This window comes from Rhamphochromis longiceps, linkage group LG13 (assembly GCF_057381845.1).
Source record: "Rhamphochromis longiceps isolate RC_006_pf linkage group LG13, R_longiceps_female_GT1.1, whole genome shotgun sequence".
NCBI classification, from domain to species: domain Eukaryota; kingdom Metazoa; phylum Chordata; class Actinopteri; order Cichliformes; family Cichlidae; genus Rhamphochromis; species Rhamphochromis longiceps.
The window spans coordinates 24,282,974-24,307,218 of record NC_140569.1 but is presented as its reverse complement, the minus strand read 5'-3'; the positions used below and the strand labels follow the sequence as shown (position 1 = coordinate 24,307,218).

The 24,245-nt window shown below is 40.4% G+C and overlaps 1 protein-coding gene across 2 annotated transcripts in view; it reads left to right on the top strand.

The window, feature by feature from the left end:
* lyst (lysosomal trafficking regulator) overlaps positions 1-24,245 on the top strand; it is a 60,097-nt gene that overhangs the window by 10,673 nt on the left and 25,179 nt on the right. For both annotated transcript variants that reach the window (XM_085428605.1, XM_085428604.1), the window contains exons 3-8: positions 3,283-3,481; positions 8,286-8,376; positions 12,513-14,604; positions 19,702-20,644; positions 20,746-20,907; positions 22,987-23,143. In XM_085428605.1, coding sequence (XP_085284731.1) covers positions 3,283-3,481; positions 8,286-8,376; positions 12,513-14,604; positions 19,702-20,644; positions 20,746-20,907; positions 22,987-23,143 — 3,644 coding nt within the window. The remainder of the gene's footprint in view (positions 1-3,282; positions 3,482-8,285; positions 8,377-12,512; positions 14,605-19,701; positions 20,645-20,745; positions 20,908-22,986; positions 23,144-24,245) is intronic.

Below are 24,245 nucleotides of genomic sequence, written 5' to 3'. Positions count from 1 at the left end.
CACACACAGTCTGCCTAGAATTAAGTGGATGCATTAGCATTTGCAATCCACATGTTCCTTCAGCTGAAAAATCATTGTTAAAATACCAAAAATAATGTCCTTGTGTAAAGACGAGCTTGAGGCGTTTTGATGTTTTGCTCTGTGAGATCAATTACTGAACACTAATTTGCTTAATTAACAGAGCTTTTTTTATGTGAAAATGAAGCAGTTGGCTAACAGATGTTGTAGAAACAAGACCTCATGCTGTACAACTTCTTACATTGGACTAGGTTGTAGATTTTTACTTGTGTGCTGTTACTGTGGTTTGTTTTAAACCATCAGACGCTTACACGTTTATAAGTAATATTGTTAGAGGAGCATGATCACAGATTAAAGTAATACCTATACTGCCTACATGCTTACATGTGAACAAAGAGTTGTGCCAAACCTTTAAAAAAAAAAAAAAAAAAAAAAGCATGTTTGTCGGGATTATTTGAAGAGGCAACATCCAGTATACATATAGTTTAAAAAAGAAATTCAAGGAAAACACTTGGATTGCATTTTGAAATAAACTCCTTTTACTTGAAATTGTTTGAGCAAACGTGAGTAGAAGTGTTGTTTCTTTTTTTTTGTTGCAAAACTAGAACTGAGAGAGGAATTGAAAAATTTGACTGTAAGCCTTTACAAAGTTCTGAAATGATACAGGAAGATTAGTGACCATAGTACCGCTAATCCTCCAATCACAGTGACAATGTTCACGGTCTAAATATGAAAAAGAGATGTCACAGGAGTATCGGTGATGGTCTGTTTTACCAGTACTGTACCTTTTAATTTAGGGGAACTGTGGCGTAAACCTTACACTGGGTGGTGGTGTAGTATTTTTCTGAAACACTGTACACCAATTTATCTACTTCTTTTAAAAAATATTCTGTGCTTTGAACTTTGTTAAAATATTAAGGGAAATGAAAAATGCTGTGTACACACACTACTAATTACAGTAAGACGTGTTTGAAAAATGTGAGATCCAAAGGTTGTTTGGCAAATTGAGTGGCTTGAATTAGGTAACTGTGAAACAATTTTTGGCAAATTCAGCAAATTTAGTCAACGAGCTGATATATTTAGTCATGTACCAAAGGTTCAATTTGAGATTTATAAAAATTTAGATTTGTTGCAACTGCATTATGCAAGCCAAATTACATGCAAATTCATGCAGCCAGTTATGAGATAAAAATGCTTTCAGGTTGTGGTGCCACCTATTAGTGAAGCACAATTCGCTTTATTACATCAGACTTCTGGAAGTCTCTAGAATTTCAGGTTGAAATCCCAACTTGTTTACAAGTTATTGAAAGCGTTTGAAAATTAAAGGATGGGAAAATAAAAGCAGCTCAATGTGGGCAACCTCAAATGTAGCGAAGGCTTCTTGGGAAAGGTTAAGCGTCCTCAGAGACAGTTAGAAAGCTTCTGTAAGCAGAGGCAGATCTATACAAAGGCAAAATTTTAGACCTGGCTCACAAAACCAGGTGTTGCAGCTGGATTTTCTAAAATGTGCCGCTCTCTTTTCTATTTTCTTTAGCCAGTTCACTTCATCTACTTTCTTCTTGTGACCTTATCTTTTTCTGAGTCTAGCCGGCAGTGAATATCTGCAGCCCACTCCTCTTTCCGACAGTGCTATTTTTTTATTTTTTAATATTTATTTATTGTGTAAACCTCATGGCCTTAATTAGAACCAATATTGGAACTGCAATAAATTAAAAAATAAACATGTTTTTTACACTTAATATCTTACGGAAATGGTGTTTACTGATTGGAAAAGTATAATTAGAAATAGTTGGGGAAAAATGTAATTAAAATTTGCATTTCAAATTCATCACCGTGCAAGGTTAATTTGTAAAGATGAAAACAGCAAAAAGTTTGAGAAATATCTTTTTTTTTTGTGTGTAAAGTTTCCCTTATGGCACCTTCTCTGCGTATCCTCTGCAGGGCTCTGTGTGCATTAAAGAAAACCTCTCAGCTGTTGTAGTGGAGGATACAAAGGCAGTTACAATGAATGATGGTTGAGGTCTCGTATGGGGCACTGGAGGCTGATCAGCTCAGAGGGCCACTCCCATCGCCATGTGACATCACATGCTTTCATGTGATACGCTGATCTGCTGCGAATCTGGAAAGCTTCCATTTGAAATTCCAATTTAATGGAATTTGTGCTGCAGAACAGAAAATTCAGTCAGTAGTCATGTGAGATGGTATGCAGATACAGCCAGCAGAGCTGCAGTCAAGCTTTCAGCACACAAAAGATGACTGGAAGGAAACTATTTGGCCCAGTAACATTTGGTAAGATAAGAAGGACTGTGCGTGTTGCAGAGGTTTGTGTCAGAAATGGGTGTTTTTTATTCTTTTAAATTAAGTACATGTTGAAGATTTTATTAACCAAGCCCTCCTGTGTGTAGATTATTGTATTGTACGCAGGTTTGGATTAGAGGTGAAATGTAAACATCCAAGTGTGAACACTGAGTTATTGGATCTGTCTGATGGAATTAATCATGTCTCAGTCCTGAGGCCGTGTCTTGAATTCGCGTTGTGCTGTGTTACAGAAATTGTTCTGAAACGGTGATTGAAGGAGGTGTGTGGTTTACAGCTTATGCTGCACGTGGTTGCAGCAGGCATGCACATACAAGCCTGGAGCCGCTCTAAATGGCTTTCTTAGTAGAATAAGCACAGTTTCCTGTTTGATTTGGTATCAGTACGAATCAACAGTTTCATGTTTGATCATAATGAGCGTAATTGGAGCATTGATTTGTTTTGCTCATTTATACAATGCCTTGTATAGTCTGGCTGTTTCAGGGGGGTTGGGTTTGGCGGTTTTTCATTCATCCCATGGTTTTGTGTCGTAGATCTGACGTCACCAGTGGATTGTAAAGGGAATGCAGTTTTACAAAACAAAGGCTGAACTAATGTGATTACATCCTTGTTTTGTCTCATTAGTTAGAGCTTCACAGCCATCTCAACATATTATGGCAAAAGGATTATTTGTTTGTTTGTTTTTGGAGTGTTTTTTGTCCTTTTTTAGACGTAAGTGAGTGCTTTTGCTAAAATCGGATATTCACGTGATTCATGTGTTTTCTTTTACTTGAGAGAAATTTACTATCGTTCGTCTGAGCGAGTTAAGTTACAAACACACTAATAGCAAGGTGTATTTTTACTGTTTGTCCACTAATGCTTGTGAAGAAGGAAACCAGAGTTTTTCAGTATTATAATGCTACAATCCGAAATATTTATGAGTGTTTTGATGTTTGTCTTCTGTTGTAGCTCAGACATGAGTGGGGCCAGTAACACACTGGCACGGGAGTTCTTGACTGATGTGCATCAGCTCTGCAGTGCGGTAGCCCAGAGATCGGAGGCACGGGAGGAAGATGAGGAGGAAAGTCACATGGTGGCTCTGGGCGAGTACCTGGTCAGGGGACGAGGCTTCCTGCTGCTCAGTACCCTGGACTCGATCATTGACCAGGTAAGGAGAAGTCAAGTGCACCCATCCTGACTTTGATTATAGAAAAAAAATCCATTATGTATTTAATTCCCCAAAAAGTTAACCTTTCTGTGCTGTAGTTACAGAGAACCCACAAACATTTATCATTTATGCAGCTTTGCCAACACCAGCGTATCAGATTCAAATTTCTCTTCACTTGCCGCCTCTTGCAGCATCTAATCTCTTGATCAAGGAGAAACTGCAGATAGACTTTGCAGTAGAGAGATGCAATATAGTTAAAGCACATGACAGAAATGAGAGAATGGAGATATTTAATGACCATTATGCATTTATAAGACGCGATAACATTTTAAGAGTGAACAAGATGGGATTTAGTTGAGCATGCTGTATATTTGAAAATTTCCTGGAGTTTGATGGTTGTCAGTAACTTTCTCTATGCTTTTTTTTAAGTGCCTGGAGGTGACTACTGTTGTGATGTGGTGATATATAAATAACGCTGGATTGAATTGACTGCTTTTCTATGCTTCTAGAACCTTTATTCACATTAGGGGACTTCCAGGCATTATAGCCAATTCTTTTACTACCACAGAGCCAGTATTTTCTGTTTGTTCAAAGGCAATTTAGGCTCCTACAATACATCTGCTTCTGGTGTTTGCACAACTTACAAGACGGTTTTATCATAAGAGGAAACTGGCGATGCCCACACGCTGTTGATGACATGAATGATTGCTGAGAGACGGTCTTTCTGCTTCTGCTATATGCAAATTATTGATGCAAGTCTTTATAGAATATATGAGTTGCACTTAAAAATGCGCGCGCGCACGCGCGCGCACACACACACACACACACACACACACACACACACACACACACACACACACACACACACACACACACACAAGCCCATTCAGCTATCTTAGTGAGGACCTTGATTGACATCATGCTTTCCCTAGCTGCTTACCCTAACCATTAAAAATGAATGCCTAACCCTGAACCTAAACATAACCTAATTGTAACCCTGACACTAAAACCACATTTTGAGCCTCAAAATGCCTTTAAATACCATCAAATTTGTGAGGACCCGTTTGTGTGTCCTCACAAGTGATGGTAAGTATAGTAGAATGCAGATTTTGGTCCTCACAAAGATAGCTAGACTGTGTGTGTGCATTTTTATAATAGATCATAAAAGACAATTCCTCGGAAAATTCTTTGTGATGTGGTCTGAACAATATTAGTACATAGAAATAAATGAAGGCCAAAGTTTCCTACCCACTGTCTATGAGGGTAAGTTGAGGCCTTTTTTGTGGTGCTCCTGTTAAATAGGATGTGCCTCTTTTAGACACAGTTTTTGTTTCCTCTGTTAACTGGCACCAGGCTATGACAGAATGCAGGGTTTTTTCTGCCTACACACTTGTGTACCAGTCTTCAACTTCACCTTGGAGCTCACACTGGAGCGCACTGTGTGTTTCTTATATATTGATTTGGTCTGTGAGTGTTTTTTGTGTCAAGAAAGAGTTTAGGAGATTTTTCATTTGTTTATTTGTTTATTTATGGTTGGTTTTTGCAGCTTTCACATGACTGCTGGAGCGCTTCCCCTTGATAGTTTGTGTGAGAAAAAGATTTCGGGAAAAATGACCTGTCTATATCAAGTGTTTTCTTGAAAAAAAAGAACTGTTTGTCAGTGTCCCCACTGCCTCATGTTATTCATATCTTTTAGCTAATTTGAAGTAAATTTTCTATTTTTGTCCAAGCCTTCAGTGTAAAGCATCCATGTGCAGCTGTGTGCATCAGCAGCATCCCAAGTGGAATAAAGCCTTCAGAGACACATTATGAAGAACTTAAACTTTTCGAACAAATCAGGTTTTAAATCATAGACCTAGTGTGTGAGAAAATGTATTTTGAGTAGTGTTTATTCCACACAGTTGTTATGTCCTCCCAGACTGTGTCACCTTCACTCTGTTGGTTTAGATGATTCAGATCTACTCTGTAAAATTCTCTTTAACAGTAGAAGTGTTATTAGTCTTTACATTAGCAGAACAGGAGTCCTGTAGTCAACCATGTAACATCCTATTGATTTGAGGGTTTTATTAAATTATTTTTTGTTCCCTTTTAAATTAAGGTTGTGTGTTGATGTGTTAAGCGTCAGGCTTGTGTCGGCTCTTTGATTTCACCTTAATGGTTTACCTTTCAAATGATTACTACATATACTACAGCTAGAAAAAAATGTATTACAGAAGTCATCAATAAATGGTAGTAAAAGTATTTGAAAAATTCCAGAGTAATACTAACAGAATATCTAGTGAAGATACTACTGGATATGTGACTTGCATTTACTTACTGAATGTCGGTGTGAGTCATTTCTGTCTGCAAACAGTTAACGTTGACACACCCATTGGAGATAGGGCTGAACGATTATGGAAAATAATCTAATTGCGATTTTTTGCCCCAATATTGCGATTGCGATGCGATATGCGATTATTTTTTAAGGTCTTTGTCTTCTGTATTATTAAACAAAGACAAGCAATACATCATATAGTATGGCCAATACTATATTACATTAATTTTAAACTGTTCTTTCCTGGAAGACAGACCTCTGTTATGATGACATGAGGTGATGCATGAATTGATGACTGACATTTTTATTTAACTTCTTCAATCACAACAGTATATTTGAACATACACAATAGTTTATTTTTAGCTTACAAACATCTGAGCATAAAGTGCTGACAAGGAACCCTGGTGTAAACATTAAAATGAAAGTCAGTACAATGTGCAGATTGCAGAAATATACATAAAAAAAATCAGTGGCTTTACCACACTCAGTTTTTCGACATCTGTGAACTACTAGACAGTCATTCAATTAAAAAATAATATTAAATAAATAAAACTAATAAATAAAAAATACACACATCTTACTGATCTCTGCAGTCAGTAACATTACACATAAAGTGCAAACATAATAGCAATTGTATAAACACACACACAAACACGCCTTTAAAGTTTAAAGGCGTGAAATTGGACGGTCTAGCCTTCTGATTAGCGTCACCGCTGTCTCGGTGGAGTTTAATAAACTCGGCCGTCTGCTTCTTGCTATCTAAAATATAACCAGACACTGGTGTAAATTCTCGACTGTCTCATACTTCTGTTTAATAAGTTTTCTGTTTGACGTTTAGTCAGCTGTGTGAAAACCAAGGAGGAACCCACCCGGGGGATTAATAAAGTTTTATTTTATCTAATCTAATAACTTTAATCTCAGCCAAACCGATTTACTCACGAACAAACAAAACACTGAAAAAAGCCCAACAATAACATTTTTAGGTTGTCTAAGTGACTTATATATTACGTTTAACCCGAGCAGCGAAACTCCGCGGTGATCTGAAAATGATGTGCCGGGAGTTGTGCCGTTCTCGGCCGCATCAGTAACCCTCGAGCTCCCGGCTAGCTGTCGAGCTGGTGGGTAGCAGACGCCTCTGAAAACGTCGAAGCACTTTTGCAAATATGGGATATCTTGATAAACCGAGCAGATATTCGATGTTTACACAACTACTTTCTCGCCTGAAAATATGTTAAAAGTTTATTTTGTGACCCAGAAAGATTAGTATGAGTAATTTTAAAACTTAGTAGCGGCCGCCATTGCTGGAAACTGGAGTTTGGCTGGGCCGCGCTATGAATTCTGGGATATGGTAGTAATTTGGACAGCCTTCGGCGCATCGCTGTGACGTAATCGGTCTACAAATGCGGCCTCAGGAGGATGCAGCCCATGAATTTGGACATGTCCAGAGTATAATCGCAGCCTTTGCGGTTAGAAAATTGCACTTGATCATGTCGCGATATTATCGCAAATGCGATATATCGTTCAGCCCTAATTGGAGATGTCCTAAAGAACAGAACCATCAAAGGTTGCGCTGGAGCACCGATGTTTTGAGCCAAGGCAAATAGGCATGTTGGCCATATCTCTTACCCTGTATTCACATTTCAATAACAAGTACACTTGAGACAAAAAAGAACTGAAAACAGTTGTGGCTATAATGTTCACTTACCCCTGGACCAGAAAAAACCTAAGAGAAGCACCAATTAGAAACACAGAAGGAGTGGGACTTCATCCTCTGCCAAGGATGCTATTATTACTCTCCTTTGGGCATTTCCACAGCAAAGGTGTTTGGTGTTGTGTTCATACTCTTCTATTATGAATCGTTAAGAGAAGAACAGCTTATTTTCTCCCTTCATTATCCAAAATGTACCTTTTGCAATAAATGGAGATGCATATTTGTAAAAAGTAGTAGCTGAATATAATACTTTGAAATGCTCAAAATGATCCTGGAATGAAATGGATTGCACTTTTTCTTTTTTTAATGCAGTCTAAGTCGGCGTGCGCTATAAACTAAACATCCTGTATGTTTTTGCTAAATCAGAAAGCTGTTTAATTCACACATGAAAGAGTAGGTTTATCATTTTTAATTAACACCTGGAGGAGGAATCCCCTGGATAGACATGAGCTCCCCGAGGTCTCAGAAGTAAGTCTGTCATGTAGCTGCTACATTGCTCCTCGACGCACTTGCATTGGAGATTAAATAACTAATTCAATAAAAGTGCTTATAAAAAAAAAAAAATGCGTTATTTCCAGCTGAAGGAAGTTTTTTAAGTTTGTTACATTTAGATGCAAGGCAGATTATTGTGTCTGGCAATAATCTATTCATTCTAACTGTTGAAAGTAGTGCAAACCAAGTGTGGTGGGTGTGTCTTGGTGTGACATTGGAGTGTGACCACAGGGAAAAGCAAAGAGAGGCTTTCTAGGTAAACTCAGTGTGCTTTGCTGCCCTCTCAGGAGCTGACCTGTCGCGAGGAACTGCTCACTCTGCTGCTGTCTTTACTCCCATTGGTCTGGAAGATTCCTGTGCAGGAGGAAAAAGCCCCAGGTCAGTGCCCACACATGACGTGTAATGTAACATTACCTAAAAAGTTTCCTTTAAATGTGTCCAATTCATAAGTATAAAATTAGCTAACCATTATAGTTACTCTGTTTCGTGTTCTAGCGTTTACATTATTCTTAAAAAATTATTACTATCAAGCAATCCCAAAAAGTTGATTATGGGAGAAAAGAGACCGAAGAAGTCACTTGAATGAATGACGAAACGTTTCTCCCACTGAAAGTGCTACGTTCAGATGAACACAATCAGCTTTCTGGGATTTACTTACCTGGATGATTGAGCATGCATCAAGACTATCAAGCAGTCTTCCAGCATCAGGTTTGGTGGGTTTATCAGTAATATGCAAGAGTCTTTACCCATTGTTCATTTCTTTATATTTTCATTGGCGAATGGGGAAATGAATGCAAGGATTTAAGGAAACATGTGCAGACACACATGGAAATAACATATATAAGTGAACATTAAAAGTTTTCACCTTTATTCTTTTGCACAGCTTTAGTTGAGCTTCTTTGTAATTTCTTTAAGTAGCCTTCAGGAATAGTTCTCCAGTTTCTTTGGATGTTTGCTGCCTTTTATTCTGTTCTCTGTTAAGACAATCCCACACTCCTTCAATAATGTCGAGGTCCTTGACCAATAGTCTTCAGCTGTGTTTTTCTATCCATGCTTATGCTTTTACTGCTCTGGCAGTGTGTTTGGGATCATTTTCAAGCTGAAAAATGAAGCCATTACCATAGTTTTTGCATTGATAATAGGGCTGCCACGATTAGTCGACTAGTCACGATTATGTCGACTATTAAAATCGTCGACGACTAATTTAATAGTCGACGCATCGTTTGAAGCTTTGTAAGAACACAAAGGACGCAGGAATGAGTAGTAGGATTTAAGGGTGTAATAACGGACTGAAACAGAAGATGGCAGCACTGCATGTACAAGGATGCCAGCTGCCGTTAAACCCCGAAGAAGAAGAAGCTGTGTCCCAGAATTCATAGCGCAGCTGTCAACAATGGCGGCAGCTAGTTAGTTTTAACTTTACTCCTATTATTCTTTCTGGGTCACAAAATAAACGTTTAACATATTTTCAGGCGAGAATGTAGCTGTGTAAACCTCAAATATCTGCTCAGTTTATCAAGACACCACATATTTTCAAAAGCTCTCCGACGTTTTCGGAGACGTCTGTTACCCACTAGCTCGTTAGCTAGGCGGGGGCAAGACTAACTAGAGCCGTGAGAACACCGGACTCCCGGCAAATCGTTTTCAAACCCACCACTGTCTTTCGCTACTCAGGTTAAACATGATATATAAGTCACTTAGATAACTTAAAATGTTATTGTTTGGCTTTCTTTAGTATTTTATTTGTTCCTGAGTAAATCGGTTTGGCTAAGATTAAAGTTATAGTTTTTGCACAGCTAAATAAACTTCAAGCAGACAGCTGATCATCAGAAGTTTGAGACACTGGATAATATACTCCGGTGTCCTGTTATATTTTAGAAAGCAAGGAGTTTATTAAACTTCACCGAAACAATCTGCAAATTTCATTAAAAATTAATAAACTACCATCTTGTCTTTATTTTTAGTTAGCACAAACACTTCAAGCTGTAAGCTAATGATAGTTATATAAGACCAGATGCTGCTGGTGCAATAAGCTGTACGCTGTACGTCCAATGGATGATGATCTGATTAGTCGACTAATCACAAAAATAATCGGTGACTAGTCGACTATCAAAATAATCGTTTGTGGCAGCCCTAATTGATAATTAAATCTATTTTGAAAAGATCCCTAACACCACTGACTGAAATACAGCCCACAAAGCCCATAAACTCTGGAGAACTGCTGGTCAAGACCACTTTAAAAAAAATTACAAAACTTTGTCTCCTTGGAAACCGATAAAAATTGGGGGGAAGCTCAAGAGTTTTGCACACTACTGTATGTGAAGACACTGAAATTGGTTTTGACTTTAAATTGCGTCTCTAATGTCCTTATTGAATTACTTATTTTTACCTCAGGGCTGTACTTGCACAACACAAACTTTCTACTGTACTTGTTTCACAACGGATTAATCAATTTTAACCATTTACGACATTGTGAATGATGTTAGTATTGCAAGCACAAGCAGCCACAGAATGGGAGAAGAGCAGTGATTACAGAGTCCTGTGACCTCCAGATGACACTGGCATTTAGTACAGGGCTGCCGATCCTTTCTAACATGCACCCTAGACATTTTTACTTTAATTAATTCTTGCTTACTGAGAGTTTGAGCAAACAAGGTACGGCTGCTGAGATGCAGCTGAGCATTACACTTAGGAAGTAATATTTTTGATATTTAAAAATAAATATTTGTCAGGCTGGTGTCTAACATTACGTGTCAAATACTAAAATGTGACATTTACAGCTGCTGAGTATACGTCTACAAGTATACTCAGCAGCTGTCTATAGGTAGTCCCATGAAAAATGTTGCCTTTTTGGTATTTGTACAGATAACATTTTGTACTCTTTGAAGCAATACCAATTAATACAAGTGTATTTAAACCCAAAATGTAACAACTTGACTGCATTAAACATTTGCCTATATTAAATCAGTAAATAAATATCAGACACTTGCAACAAAATACACCTGTACATATGTAACACTATCAGATCCACATAAATGGAATCCAGCGTTTGTGAGATCTAGGGTGGGTTTTTTCCTTTCTGTGGGAGTTTGTGGTATAATCACTCCAGTCGCAGTCAGGTTTTAAGAGAAAACCTGAGGGGATACCTACGAGTTAGTCAGGGTGATTGTGGCTCAAGAGTTGGGAGGTCGCCTTGTAATCGGAAGGTTACTGGTTCGAGCCCCGGCTTGGACAGCCTCGGTCGTTGTGTCCTTGGGCAAGACACTTCACCCGTTGCCTACTGGTGGTGGTCAGAGGGCCCGGTGGCGCCAGTGTCAGGCAGCCTCGCCTCTGTCAGTGCGCCCCAGGGTGGCTGTGGTTACAATGTAGCTTGCCATCACCAGTGTGTGAATGTGTGTGTGAATGGGTGGATGACTGGATATGTAAAGCGCTTTGGGGTCCTTAGGGACTAGTAAAGCGCTATATAAATACAGGCCATTTACCATTTAGTCATAGTACACATAACAATGATTGGCTCCAGCAAGTTCAGATCAAGATCACTTGATGCGTAAAAAGAAATGAATAATAAAAGGCCCAATGAACCCTCCCAGATTTTATCTCGGGATCTGCAGGTAACTATTTCAACTATCGGTGACAAAGTGCATGTATTTACAATCAGAAAGCAATTTTAACTTGCATGGGTGCAGGGCCAATACAAGTCTTTTCTATCCAAAAACAACATTAAAGCTGCAGCTTGCCAGTGAACATATGGGCAAAGAGCTTACCTTTTGGAATATTGTGTGGTCACAGTAATGATAGGATGCAGAGCACAGGCCAAAGACAGCTTTTGATGAAAATAACCCCATTCAAACTGTGAAGCATGGTGGTGAAAATGGTACGGCTTGAGGTTGCTCCTCTGCCTCAGGGATTTGGCAGCTTGTTGGCAGGGCTTTAACTTTCATTTTTCACTATCAAAGCTTACTTGTTGATGATGATGTAAGCTATTTGTAAATGGTAAAAGGACTGGCACTTTTCTACTTAATCTGAGCACTCAAAGCGCAGTCTGAGTCCTCAGATTGTAGTCTGAATGTCTAAACAATGTAGGACCATTTAATAGGATAATGCTTCTAAGGACTCAAAGAAATCAACCAAGGAATGGTACAAAAACAAAAAAAATGAGGTGGTGTTGAATGGCTTGGTCATAAAGAAAAAGACTTTCTATTCCATTCCATTTAGATTTGCTGGGGAAACCCTGTATAAGATTTTTTTTTCTTATACAGGGTGCCATAGTAGTTTGAAAGGTTACTATATTTTATCCACACAAGCATTTCACATCTATTGATATTTTTGTTGAAAAGGTTTATTTTGGTCTTGTTTAAGTATGTCACCTTTATCTGTAGACACCAGGATCAAGTGCTTGTCTAAATATTAAAACAAAAAAAACAATACTCTCACTTTGTGGGATTTTCTTACTTTTTTGCGATTTGCATGCACCTAGAACAAGTATGATAGATATGTATTCTATGTATTGACAGATTTCACCCTGCCGTCCCTGCTGGAGGTATTCCTGAACCGGGAGGTGAAGGCCATCCCTCTCAGAACAGGGCTGAAGGCTGCAACAGATGAGCAGACCTCTGGGAAGAGATCCCGTGTTGCCAGCAGTACCTGGAAGTCACGGAGGTCCCGGCGGACAGCGCAGAGATACTCTGTGAAAGATGCTCGCAAGTCTCAGGTTTCTACCTCAGATTCAGAAGCCAACTCTGAAGACAAAACTGGCCCAGGTAGTGCACGGAGCCGAAGATCACATGGCTCCACCATCCAGGTAAGCTGTCAGCATCATCGATCAGACGCCTCGCAGTTCACGTCCACCGGCACCACCACAGAAACCATGAGTGCCCCATACCCACATCCCAGAGCCCCTGGATCCCAGATGGCTGACAGCGAAACCCTAACAGACCCAGCTGCAATATCAATATTCAATCGAATGGAAAACTCGCCTTTTGATCTCTGCCATGTGTTGCTTTCCTTGTTGGAGAAAGTGTGTAAATTTGACATGAGCATCAACCACAACCCTGGCCTGGCTGTCAGCGTTGTACCTACTCTCACAGAGATCCTTACTGAATTTGGAGATTGTTGTGGTCCAGGGGGTGGAGGAGGAGCAGGACCAGAGGAGCTTGCTGGAGGCTGGACAGAGGAGCCAATTGCACTAGTTCAGAGAATGCTACTACGAACCATCTTGCACCTGATGTCTGTGGATGTGAGTCAGAATGACAGCCTTCCAGACAGCCTGAGACGTAGTCTAACAGACCTGCTGCGAGCCACTCTCAAAATCCGGAGCTGCTTGGACAGACAGAGTAACCCTTTTGCTCCTCGGCCCAAGAAGACTCTACAGGAAGTACAGGATGACTTCTCATTCTCTCGTTATCGCCACAGAGCGCTACTGCTTCCAGAACTTTTAGAAGGAGTACTGCAAGTGCTGCTGGGTTGCCTGCAGGCTTCCACTCCCAACCCTTTTTTCTTTAGTCAGGCTCTAGAGCTCATCCATGAGTTTGTTCAGCACCGTGGCCTGGAGCTCTTTGAGACTACAGTGCTTCGATTGGAGGGACTTGGCAGAGCCAGAGATTCTAAAGTTGGAGGTGAAGCCTCAGAGAGGCTACGAGGCCTCATTGCAGGGGTCTTCAAGATTGTCAGTGCTGTAAAGAAGGCAAAGTCAGAGCAGCTGCATCAGTCTGTGTGTGCCCGAAGGCGCCATCGTCGCTGTGAATATTCCCACTTCCTGCATCATCACAGAGACTTGTCAGGTTTGCCCGTCTCTGCTTTCAAGCAAGCTGCTAGGCGCAACCCCTTTGAAGAGGATGGAGAAGGCGGAGGAGAGATGGAGGGTGAAGCAGTACGTTATCCTGAGCGCTGCTGCTGCTTGGCTGCCTGTGCCCACCAGTGCCTGCGGCTCCTACAGCGCCTGTCCCCCAGCGGGCCAGGTGTGTTGCAGGTATTGGCTGGGGTGCAGGCTGTTGGAATCTGCTGTTGTATGGACCCCCGTTCAGTCGTAGGACCTTTACTCGATGCCTTTAAAGCTCCACGGCTGCGTAGTTACCAGTCTCATGTTCTTAGTGTCCTGGGGAGACTGATCTTAGACCAGCTTGGTGGGGGACAGCCTTCAGAAAAAGCCAAGCTGGCCTCATGTAACATCTGCACTCTGGATAGCAGCCAGCTGCCAGGCCTGGAGGAGACATTGCAGCACGGGGAACCTTCAGCTATTTCTACCAGCCTGTGTTACCGCTCCCAGGGTATTCTGCCAAGTGGAGGGGGCACTGAGGATATGCTGTGGAAGTGGAATGCTCTGGAGGCCTACCAAGAGCTAGTGTTTGGTGAGGACTGGCAGCTTAGTCAGCAGATAGCTGGCCATGTGTGCCACCTAACTCAGAGGGGCAATGCTATAGTGCAGTGGCAGCTCTACACACACATCTTCAACCCTGTGCTGCAGAGAGGGGTAGAGCTAGCCCACCACGCCCAGCAACTGGGAGTTTCTACTGTCTGTACTCAGGTCTGCAGCTATCACACGCAGTGCCTGCCTGTGGAGGTACTACTTGTTTACCTACAAACTTTACCATCGCTTCTCAAATCAAGGTGAGCTGGTTCACAGGTTCAGTTAGTTTAAAATATAATTCTCAGTTTTCCCTCTTCGTGTGTGTGTGTGTGTGTGTGTGTGTGTGTGTGTGTGTGTGTGTGTGTGTGTGTGTGTGTGTGTGTGTTGTTAGATGTCAAAACCTCCTGAAAAAAAGCAGCACGTTCTTTGGTTATGAATATTTTCAGAAGCATTAGCAATTTATTTTATAAATTTCTTCTGAAAGACAAGTGATATAGATGTTTATTTCGATAGATATTGCATATTTCTTTTTTATGAAATGGATTCCTGTCCTTTTGATACAATGACCTAAAGCAAATATAATCCGCCAGTTCAAAGGAGGATACCTAATCTACTTGGAATTTCTTTGTCATTAGATCTATCCCTCCAGGTCATTGCTAATTAATGCTAATCAATAATTTAGCACTGCTTTGTGAACTCAGCGAGATGGAGAGGATTATTGACAGTTTATGTAAGAGTGTCGTGAGTACAGTAGCATAACATAGCAGAGGCAGATAATGTTTGTTCGTGTGCTTTTATCAAAATGCTGGCAAATGTGAAGTTGTGTAAAACTGTATTTTTGGTTTTTGGTGTGGATATTCTCAGTTGTCTGTAGAATTCTGAGATGTTGAGACAATCCAGAGACATACAGGTTAAGTAAACTCTGAAACGCCCATAGAATGGGACGTGCAGAGGTCTGTGCCTGTGTGTTAACCCAGGTGACCTGCTTAGATTACATCTCAGCGGCCGCTCTACACATGCTGTGATTGGTTGCATGTTCTTGCGACCCTCAGCAAGATCGGGAGTGTTAAAAAAATAGATGGCTGGATGCTTTGAGATGTTTTGTCAGCAGTAGGCTGATAGATTTCCTTGTTAAAATTCAGAGAGTTCTCTGCTCTCTACAAGTTTGACTGACATCTGTGATGGGTTTGGGTTTTTTTTCTCTTTTAACCAATCCTCTGAATTACATTTTACAACTCTTTAGAGCATAACAATAAACTGCTCATATCAATGAGGTGTCTGATAAAATATTTATTGATAAAAAGTCCACATGTGTTTTAACAAGAAAAAACATTAATAGCCCAATAGCTAATCAGTTTAACTCTGCTGCTATTTTTTCATTATGTTAATTTTTTTTGAGACAAAATGCACAACAATTTACTTTTAGATTCAGAAAAGCAGGAATCAAAATTCTCAGCTTGTGTCGAGACTTTTAGTTTAATTAATAGACTATAAATGTAGATCTATAAGTTTATATAAACAAGTTTTCACTTATCCTCAAAGCCCAAATTAAGGGGTATAACATTTACAATTAAAACTCTGTTTTATGTTTTCTGCAGCAACTTTAAGGTTTTTGTGCCATATTCAGTTGTTTGGTATGCAATGGATGTAGTTGTAGATCTAGTTGTATTGGTCTGTTTTATTATAACCTCAGCTTACAGAACACAGGATAGTTGGTGCGTGGCTTACTAAGATGTTATATCTGTACTGGTCTCAAGGATGAAATTGAACGACCACATTTCCCCATGAAGTCTGCAGCATTACTCCATGACAGGCTCCAAATTAAAAAGTCTTCATTGGTACTGAATTTGCAGTTGCATATGGTCAGACCTCACATCTTTGCACATGGTCACTCTCGCTAGGTTAGACTATACAGCTCCATCTACTGGGCTATATACATATTTGTTCCAAATATAGCTGCAAAGTTAGCTGGCTGCAAAGCGGTGATTAACTTGTGTTGTTTAGGTTGGCAGACAGATGGAAATTAGGCGAAATAGGATCCACAGATCATTTGATTTGGGGCACATTCATGTATGAGTTACACAAATTGGAGCTTCAGAGCCTTCAGTACTGCGGGAAAAGGTTTGAGCGACATGTGTCAGATTTTTCTGTCTTTCGTGATCTCACAAACCGAGCGATTGAATCGATGAGGACTGAATTTTAATATTTGTGTGATCATCCTTCACGTGGATGGGCAAAACCAATTCTACTTAAGTGGTTTTTACATCCCCTTCTTATGCAGTCTGCTCATGCAGGAAAAGTTATCGAAAGATAACCTGAAAGACGAGCAGCTTTTCTTCAAAGTTGGACATCATCTGATGCATTGCCCGCCACTGCATCATCTCCTGCTCTCGTTTCGGTTTCTGCGAAACAGGAATCATATTTTTCAGAAGTGAGCATTAAATATGCAGACTAATGAATAGGGATGGGTATTGATAAGATTTTAACGATTCCGATTCCATTTTCGATTCTGTTTAACGATTCGATTCCTTATCGATTCTCTTATCGATTCTTATTTTTAAAAAAGGAGAACACTAAGGTCGATTAGCTTAGAACTTTGTTTTATATCTTCTCTTTGAACAAGATAGAAATTTAGGAGTAACATGGCCTTACAAACCCAACAGTGGGATCTTAAGAGATCCACAGCCTACGGCTCTTCAATGGGGTGTCACAGGGTCCCCAGGAAAAAAAACGTATATGTAAAATAATAAAATAAATATTCTCCTGTAGCAATAACAAAGTTTAACATAAATTATTTTGTAGCAATTACACAAGAATATCCAGTAATGTCCCTGCCTACAATTAAACACATTCACTTACCAAAGTGAAATCGGGGGCATCTGCTGTGGCAAATGGGTGGAAGCCTTTGACCACAAACTTAGACACTGCTCGGTGACATTCGTCTATCCTGGCCTGAAAGGAGACGCTACCGGTAGACTGCAGCGAGAACTGCCAGCATCTGAGCCAGCCAGACTCTGTCTCTCTCATCATGGTTATCTAAATGCAACGCACAGTAATAGCAGGTTTTGTAATAAGGTAAATCGCGCTAACATAATATGCAATGCTAATTGATTAGTTACCTGCAGTATTAACGGGAGAGGACGTGGAAACGCTACCGCTGCTGCTGGGTTGAGCTTCGCTAGTCCGGAGCGGATCAAAAACACGACATTCGTTGAAAGCAATCGCGTGTTTTTTGAGCAAATGCTTTTGCATATTCGTAGTGTTTCCTCCCTTTGATGAAATCTCTACTTTGCAAGTATTGCACGTTGCCCTGTTGTCATCCTTTCTCATAAAGTGTAACCAAACTTCTGAGCGTTTGTGCCGCTCAGGCGCCGTGTTTCCTACTGGGTAAAAGACGCTACTCAACGTGATGACGTCATTCGGGGCGACTGGAATCGATAAGGGAATCGTTTTTAAAAGTGGCAAACGATTCCAAGGAATTGAAACAGTGGGAACCGGTTCTCAACAAGAACCGGTTTTCGATACCCATCCCTACTAATGAATAGCCATTCTGATGGAGTTTCAGACCACTAATGAAAGGAGGAAATGTTGTGAAGAAGCAGATTTAATCAACGCTACATTTATTTAGAGGAAGACTGGAGAAAATGGGTTTAAATTGGTGAAAAGAAATCAACAAGTTAATAATCTGTTAAATTTGTTTTGTGTTTCACGCTCCCATCCTCAAAGCTCTAACTGAACATCTGTGTCACCGCACACTGCAGAGAAAACTCCATGCTGAGATTAAAGTGGTTGTTTTTTGTTTTTTTTTGTGGGATTTCAGTCCGTTTGTAATGTTAGCACTTCTCTCAAGTTGTTTTTCCACACCAAATGTTGATTTCACTCAGAGGTGATGCTTTATTCTTTCACCATAATTTACCTTGTGCTTTGATAGCGTCATTTATTATTCATCACAGCCTCAGTAGTGTGTGTATATCACCAGTAAACAAATTTAAAAGGGTAAGGTGTCAGCTGTGTTTTCCCAGTAAATATATGATTTGCCTTAAGATAACAAGTCGTGAATTTGTCTTTCATGTTGCTCAATAGAATAAACATGAAGCAGAAAAGACATTGGAGAACAAAGAAAACGCAGTAAATAAAGACTAGCAGGTGTGTCCGTGTGCATTATTGTAGATGATGACTTATTTATGTAAAGGTGTTGTGCTGGAGAGAGAATTATTTCTGCAACCTGAAGAGAACAAATGGAGTTGGCGTGTGACGGCTCCTGCGTGATGAGGTTTTTTTTTCTGTCACTGGCTGGTTACAGCACTTGTCTGATTGAACTGAGCGGTGCTTTTTATTTTAATAAGGGAGCGCTGCGGTAGGAGGTATTTGTGTGCACTCTACACATCTACCCGAGTTGTCAGCATGTTGTTTATTTTGCTGGCTAATAAGAAGTACAACTCCAGTTCCAAAAAAAGTTGGGATGCTCTGGAAAATGCAAATAACAGAATGCAATGATGTGCAGATTTCATAAGCCCATATTAAATTTGCAGCAGAAGATAGAAAACATATGTTTAAACTGAGAAAACATACCATTTCAAGAAAAAGGTTATTTTTAATTTGATGGCAGCGACACGGCTTGAAAAAGTTGGAACAGGGTCATGTTCACAATCACGTAGCATCTCCTCTTCTTTTAATAACAGTCCATAAACATCTGTGAAATGAGCTGCTGGAGAGAAATGTTGTCCCATTCTTATCTGATACAGGATTCTAGCTGCTCAACAGTCCTGGATCTTCGTCACTCTTTCCATTTCATGATACACTAAATGTTTTCAATTGGTGAAATGTCCTCAGCACCTGGATTCTTCTACTATGGAGCCATGCTGTTGTAGTAGATGTAGTATGCAGTTTAGACCTTCCCTAAAAAGGCATTGTCTGGATAGGAGCATATGTTGCTCTAAAACCCGGATATGCATTTCAGCAGTGATGGGGCTTTTCCAGATGTGCAGTACCATAGGCACTGAGGCACCCCCATACCATCAGACAGGCTTTTAAACTGAACGCTGATAACAAGTCAGATATTCCCTCTCCTCTTTAGTCCAGAGGGTGTGATGTCCATAGTTTTCAGAAAGACTTGGTACATTTTCTAAGTACAAATATTTTATGTTTTATATGTTCTGTTGTCATTAATAATAATTCATGGCATTCTGTTTTTATTTACATTTTACATAGCTTCTCATCTTTTTTGGTGTTGGGTTTATATATATACCCATTCTTTATGAGGGGGGTAATAAATGACACAGTGCATTTTAATGTGAAAAACAACTTATTAAAATGTCCTTTTTGTTTAACTTAGTTTCTCATCTTTTGTATTATAGGGTGATCAGAGACCTTTTTATTAGCTGTAATGGACTCAACCAGGTGACAGAGCTTGTCTACTTGGACCAGACACGCTCTTTAGCTTTGAAGGTGTTTGAGACTCTGATAATAGGCAGTGGAAAGCAGCAGGCTGAGGGGGTGCTTCAGGAGCTGGAGAGTGCTGATGCTGAAGAAAGGGAGGCTGTCTTAGGCCTGGCTGAGGAACTGGGGTCCAGAGGCATCGGAGAGGGCGCACAGAGTCTCAGCAAGTTCTATGAAGGCCTGAAGGAGGCTTATCCACGACATAAGAGCCGTAGCGGCCAGGCTCGTGGACCGGGGCGCAGCCGAACAGAGATCCACCTTCATGTTATCAATCTTTTTCTATGTGTGGCCTTCCTCTGCGTCAGCAAGGAGGCAGATTCTGACCGGGACTCAGCCAATGACTCCGAAGACACTTCGGGTTATGACAGTACAGCGAGTGAACCTCTGGGTGGACGGCTGCCATATCTGTCCCCAGACAGTGTAGCCCTGCCCTCTAAAGAGCAGCTACGACGCGCCGCTGATGTTTGGTCAGTGTGTCGGTGGATCTACCTGGCCAGCCCTTTGTTCCAGAGACAGTTCTTCAGGCTGGGTGGACTGGATGTCTGTTTGCGCCTTATGGCAATGGTCATTCAAAAGCTCTCCTGTAAAACGAAGGATGGAAAAGCAAAGAAGAAGAGAGACGGCAAAGGTAAAGGCAGCCCCGATTCCACAGCCACTTCACTGGGACTGGAGGAGACTTCTCATGATGCATCTGAAACCAGCAGCACCAGTCCAGCTGAAGGAAAGACCAAAGATCCATCAAAGAAACTTGAGGAAGAATGGCAACTTCAAAGTATTCGTCTCCTTGAGGCTTTGCTGGCTATTTGCCTACACAGTGCTAACTCAGCCCTGCAGAGGATAGAGCCTGAGCTTTCTTATCAGGTATGTTGAGCAATGTGTTTAATTAACTAACCCCTAAACAGGCCAAATACGCAAAAAAATACTTTGGCTTAACTTAAAGTGTCATGTCCTCTCGATTATAGCTCCATTCAGTGGAGGATACCTTGTTAGAAGTGAGAGACCAGCTCTCTCGGTCTGGAGTGGTGAACTCTGACCTTGCCATACCCCTGTTTGACTCTCTCCTGAGAGTGGCCTTGGCTGAGGTGTCATCCTGTCCCGATCCCCCTGAGGAGAAGCCAGAGAGGGTGAGTCCTGCCTTGGGAGAACCTGTGAGACAATAAATATTCTCCACTTTCATGAAACACTCATGTATAAAGAGACATGAGGTGCCGTCATTGTTGATCACATCTAATCACTCTATAAAGCTTTTGGCAAAATGTCTCTCCATTATTTGTTCGGCTGAATTCCATTTACTCATTAAAATTAATCTTTTTTAAATCTCTTTTTAAAACCATTTGTTTTCGTTTGCACAATATGTGCCTGTTTTCACACTACTAAAAAGTCATTCGTGAAATAAATATTTCAAATGACTATATTATTGCACTAAATGAAAGCTGCTATAGGTTGATTTATTGACCTTTTGTTGAGCAGTTAGTATCTTGGAGGCCTTTATTGCCCATATCTGTCCTGTTGACTCTAAAAACAACAGGCATACTTTCCTGCCTGTTTTTTACTTCTCTGTCTTTTATGTTACTGTTTTTCTCACTCTTTTAACAAATTCCAGAGATAATTCCTACTGATTTCAGAAACTTGGCAGAAGGGCAAAACAAAAGGGCAAATGCCTTCAAAGGTTTCAGGCAGGGCTGAGAACTAGAGAGAGAGTTGAGAGCCTGTGTGATCAGAAACAACTGCATTTTCTTGTGTGTGACCCCATGTTATTAACTCATCATCTCCCACCAGCAGCCACTATTAACCAGTCAGACGGACAATAACATGCAGTGCAAACACGAGTGAAAATTGTATGTTTCTTTTTGCTGCCTCTTTTGTCTGCAGAGTGAAGTATCTGTGCATCTACAGCGTGTGTTTGAGCACCGTGGTAAAATATAATGAGCAGTGGTGTTTATTTAAGAGGCAAGCGTACAATGAGAGGAAAACCATTTTCCACCCAAGTGTTATCAAGCATCAGTACTGCCGTGTAAGGCCACTCGCACTATGTTGCTAAGCAGCTGTTATCAGCCTGATGTACAACAACAGAAACGGTGAACGTAAATAATTGTAGCCTTTGTGTGGAGCCAGCAGCGGATGCAGCCTCATTTTAAAACCCAGCATGCTGCTGATGTTTCTTTGTTTTAGTGGATTTTACACTCTGCTGTCAGCTCTTCAGACAGACTTAGTTTAATTAACATATTGAAAACATTTTTTAATTCAATCAGTTATCTTCACACATGTTGACAGTTTCTCATTTGCTCAGTACAGATGGGCCTCTACAAACTCACCTCCTTAGCAGTGCCACTATCAGTGCAGGCTTTGTAAAGCGTTATTTAAGATTCGCAAGAGACATGAATCTGTTTTTTCATTTATTCCATAAATAAGGCAAACACGAACGAAAAGAAGCCGTCCGCACTTACATGACTGAAAGTAACTGTCTCATGTCTCTCAGCCGTGTTTTCTTCAAGTCTTAAAATGCCTGTCTGACTAAGCCTGTTCCAACACAGGAGGATTTGGCTTTTTATATAATAGATTTACCTATTTCCTAAGAGCTTAGTTCTTTCTCAGTGAGCACTGGCAGACTGTGATGTTCGCTTAACCATTACAAGTATGTGCTTGAAGCACCGAGATTAGTCTTCCACCGCAAAGTTTGTCCACTGATTTAGACCAGTCTTTTAAAATGTTCACCCACAATTAAATATAAAAACAGCCTCATATTAGTTTCGAAGGAATAGAGGTGTGTGATGCAAAAAGCCTCTTTGAACCAGGAAATGGTTTAGTTTGTCAGTTTACGTGTGTGTGTGTTTGCCTACATGCACATATGATGACTGTTCATGTCGAGGAACTGGGGCTGTGTGAGCGCCTTGCAGGTCAGCTGATATTTGTCTTATGACTAAAAATCTTGTACTTTCTTTTTCCCCCGTTTTGAGGGCAGTCGATTCGCCGCATCAGGCATGACACTCCATGTCATGTTTTTTTTTTTTTTAATTTTTTTTTTTTTTTTTTAAAGCAGCATTGGGTAAGCTCTTATGAAAGCAATCTTATCTTAAGTGCTTGAAAGTTAACCAGCCGTTGAACTTGGAGTGTATGGGATTGAAATTCATGATTTTTTTTTTCTTCTTCTTATTCCTACCTCCTCTTCTGCCTCACTTGCTCTTTCACTCTCTTCTTGCCAGAAGCTCCAGGTGTTGGCGGAGGGGGCGGCCCCAGCGGGCGATCTGTCTGAGGAGGTGGACGAGGTGCAGAGCTGCGGCGGCAAGCCCCCAGGGGAGGAGGAGGGCTACGACGCTGACAGCGAAAGCAACCCAGAGGACATGGCCAAGCAGGAAGAGGGTAGGTCCACACTTACTGCCACACTACCACACACACGCATGCTTTTATTCTCACTTACTCCTCCTCAAGGATCCATAGCTGCTGCACATACCAAACCACTTCAGATATTGTTACTGAGGCTGGTTGCAGTTCACACTTATATGAGTCTTATTACTTTTCACTGCCTATTCATTTTTCAGTTTATTTTCTGAACGCTATAAATCATTTTTACTTCAGATGTTTGTCTTCTCTGCATCTTGTTTTTATTGGCTATAACAACAACAGACTAACCTCGCTGGATTGAGAGGTCATGGGACCGTTATAACCTCTAAACCTGCTTGTTTTGAGTCTTGGGAAACCTTGTTTCTCACACTGTTAACTGTTTAATCGGTCTTTTTGCTGAATGATTAGTCCTTTCTGGAGTTCTGTGCATTCACTGGATGCTCTTTTTTTCAGTGCAAATGCACATACAGACAGTTACTTCTATAATAAAGAAAAAAACAACATCCTCCTTTGGTGTGCTGTGAAGGATGTGAAGCAATAAACGGTGGCTAGTTTTTAATTCATGCATATGACAAGGCAGAAAATGCGTTTAACCTCTTGTGTCAGCTCTGTTTCACCGCTTGCAGGTTAAAGATACGGCCCGATTACACTATTTTTGCTTCATCTCCTCAGAATAAAGTCATTGTTTTACGTTTTACAACTGCAGGCAACTAAATTCTTTTGGCCTCATGAGCTAGATCCTGTGACTTAAAGTCTTCATCAGATGGAAATTTTAGCTTCCTGGAAAACTCTTATGTCATGAGAAACAGAATCTTTAACCTTGAGTCATATTGAGCAAACCAACTTCAACTTCACAATGCAGTGCTATTTATTTGGTAATTAGCCTTATCTCGTGTTTCTGTAAAATCAAACCACTTATTTCCACTGAAAATCCTTTTTCAATGGTACATAGCTCAACTTAGGTAACTGAGCACAAGCACCAATGACTGTTCCTTTTTTCACACTCAATTAAAACTTGATCCTTTTTCCTGTATTTTTTTTTAATCTAGCATTACAGCAATTCAAAATTATTTCTAATATTTAATAATAAAAATGTTTATTCCAGAATTTCTCTCCTCAG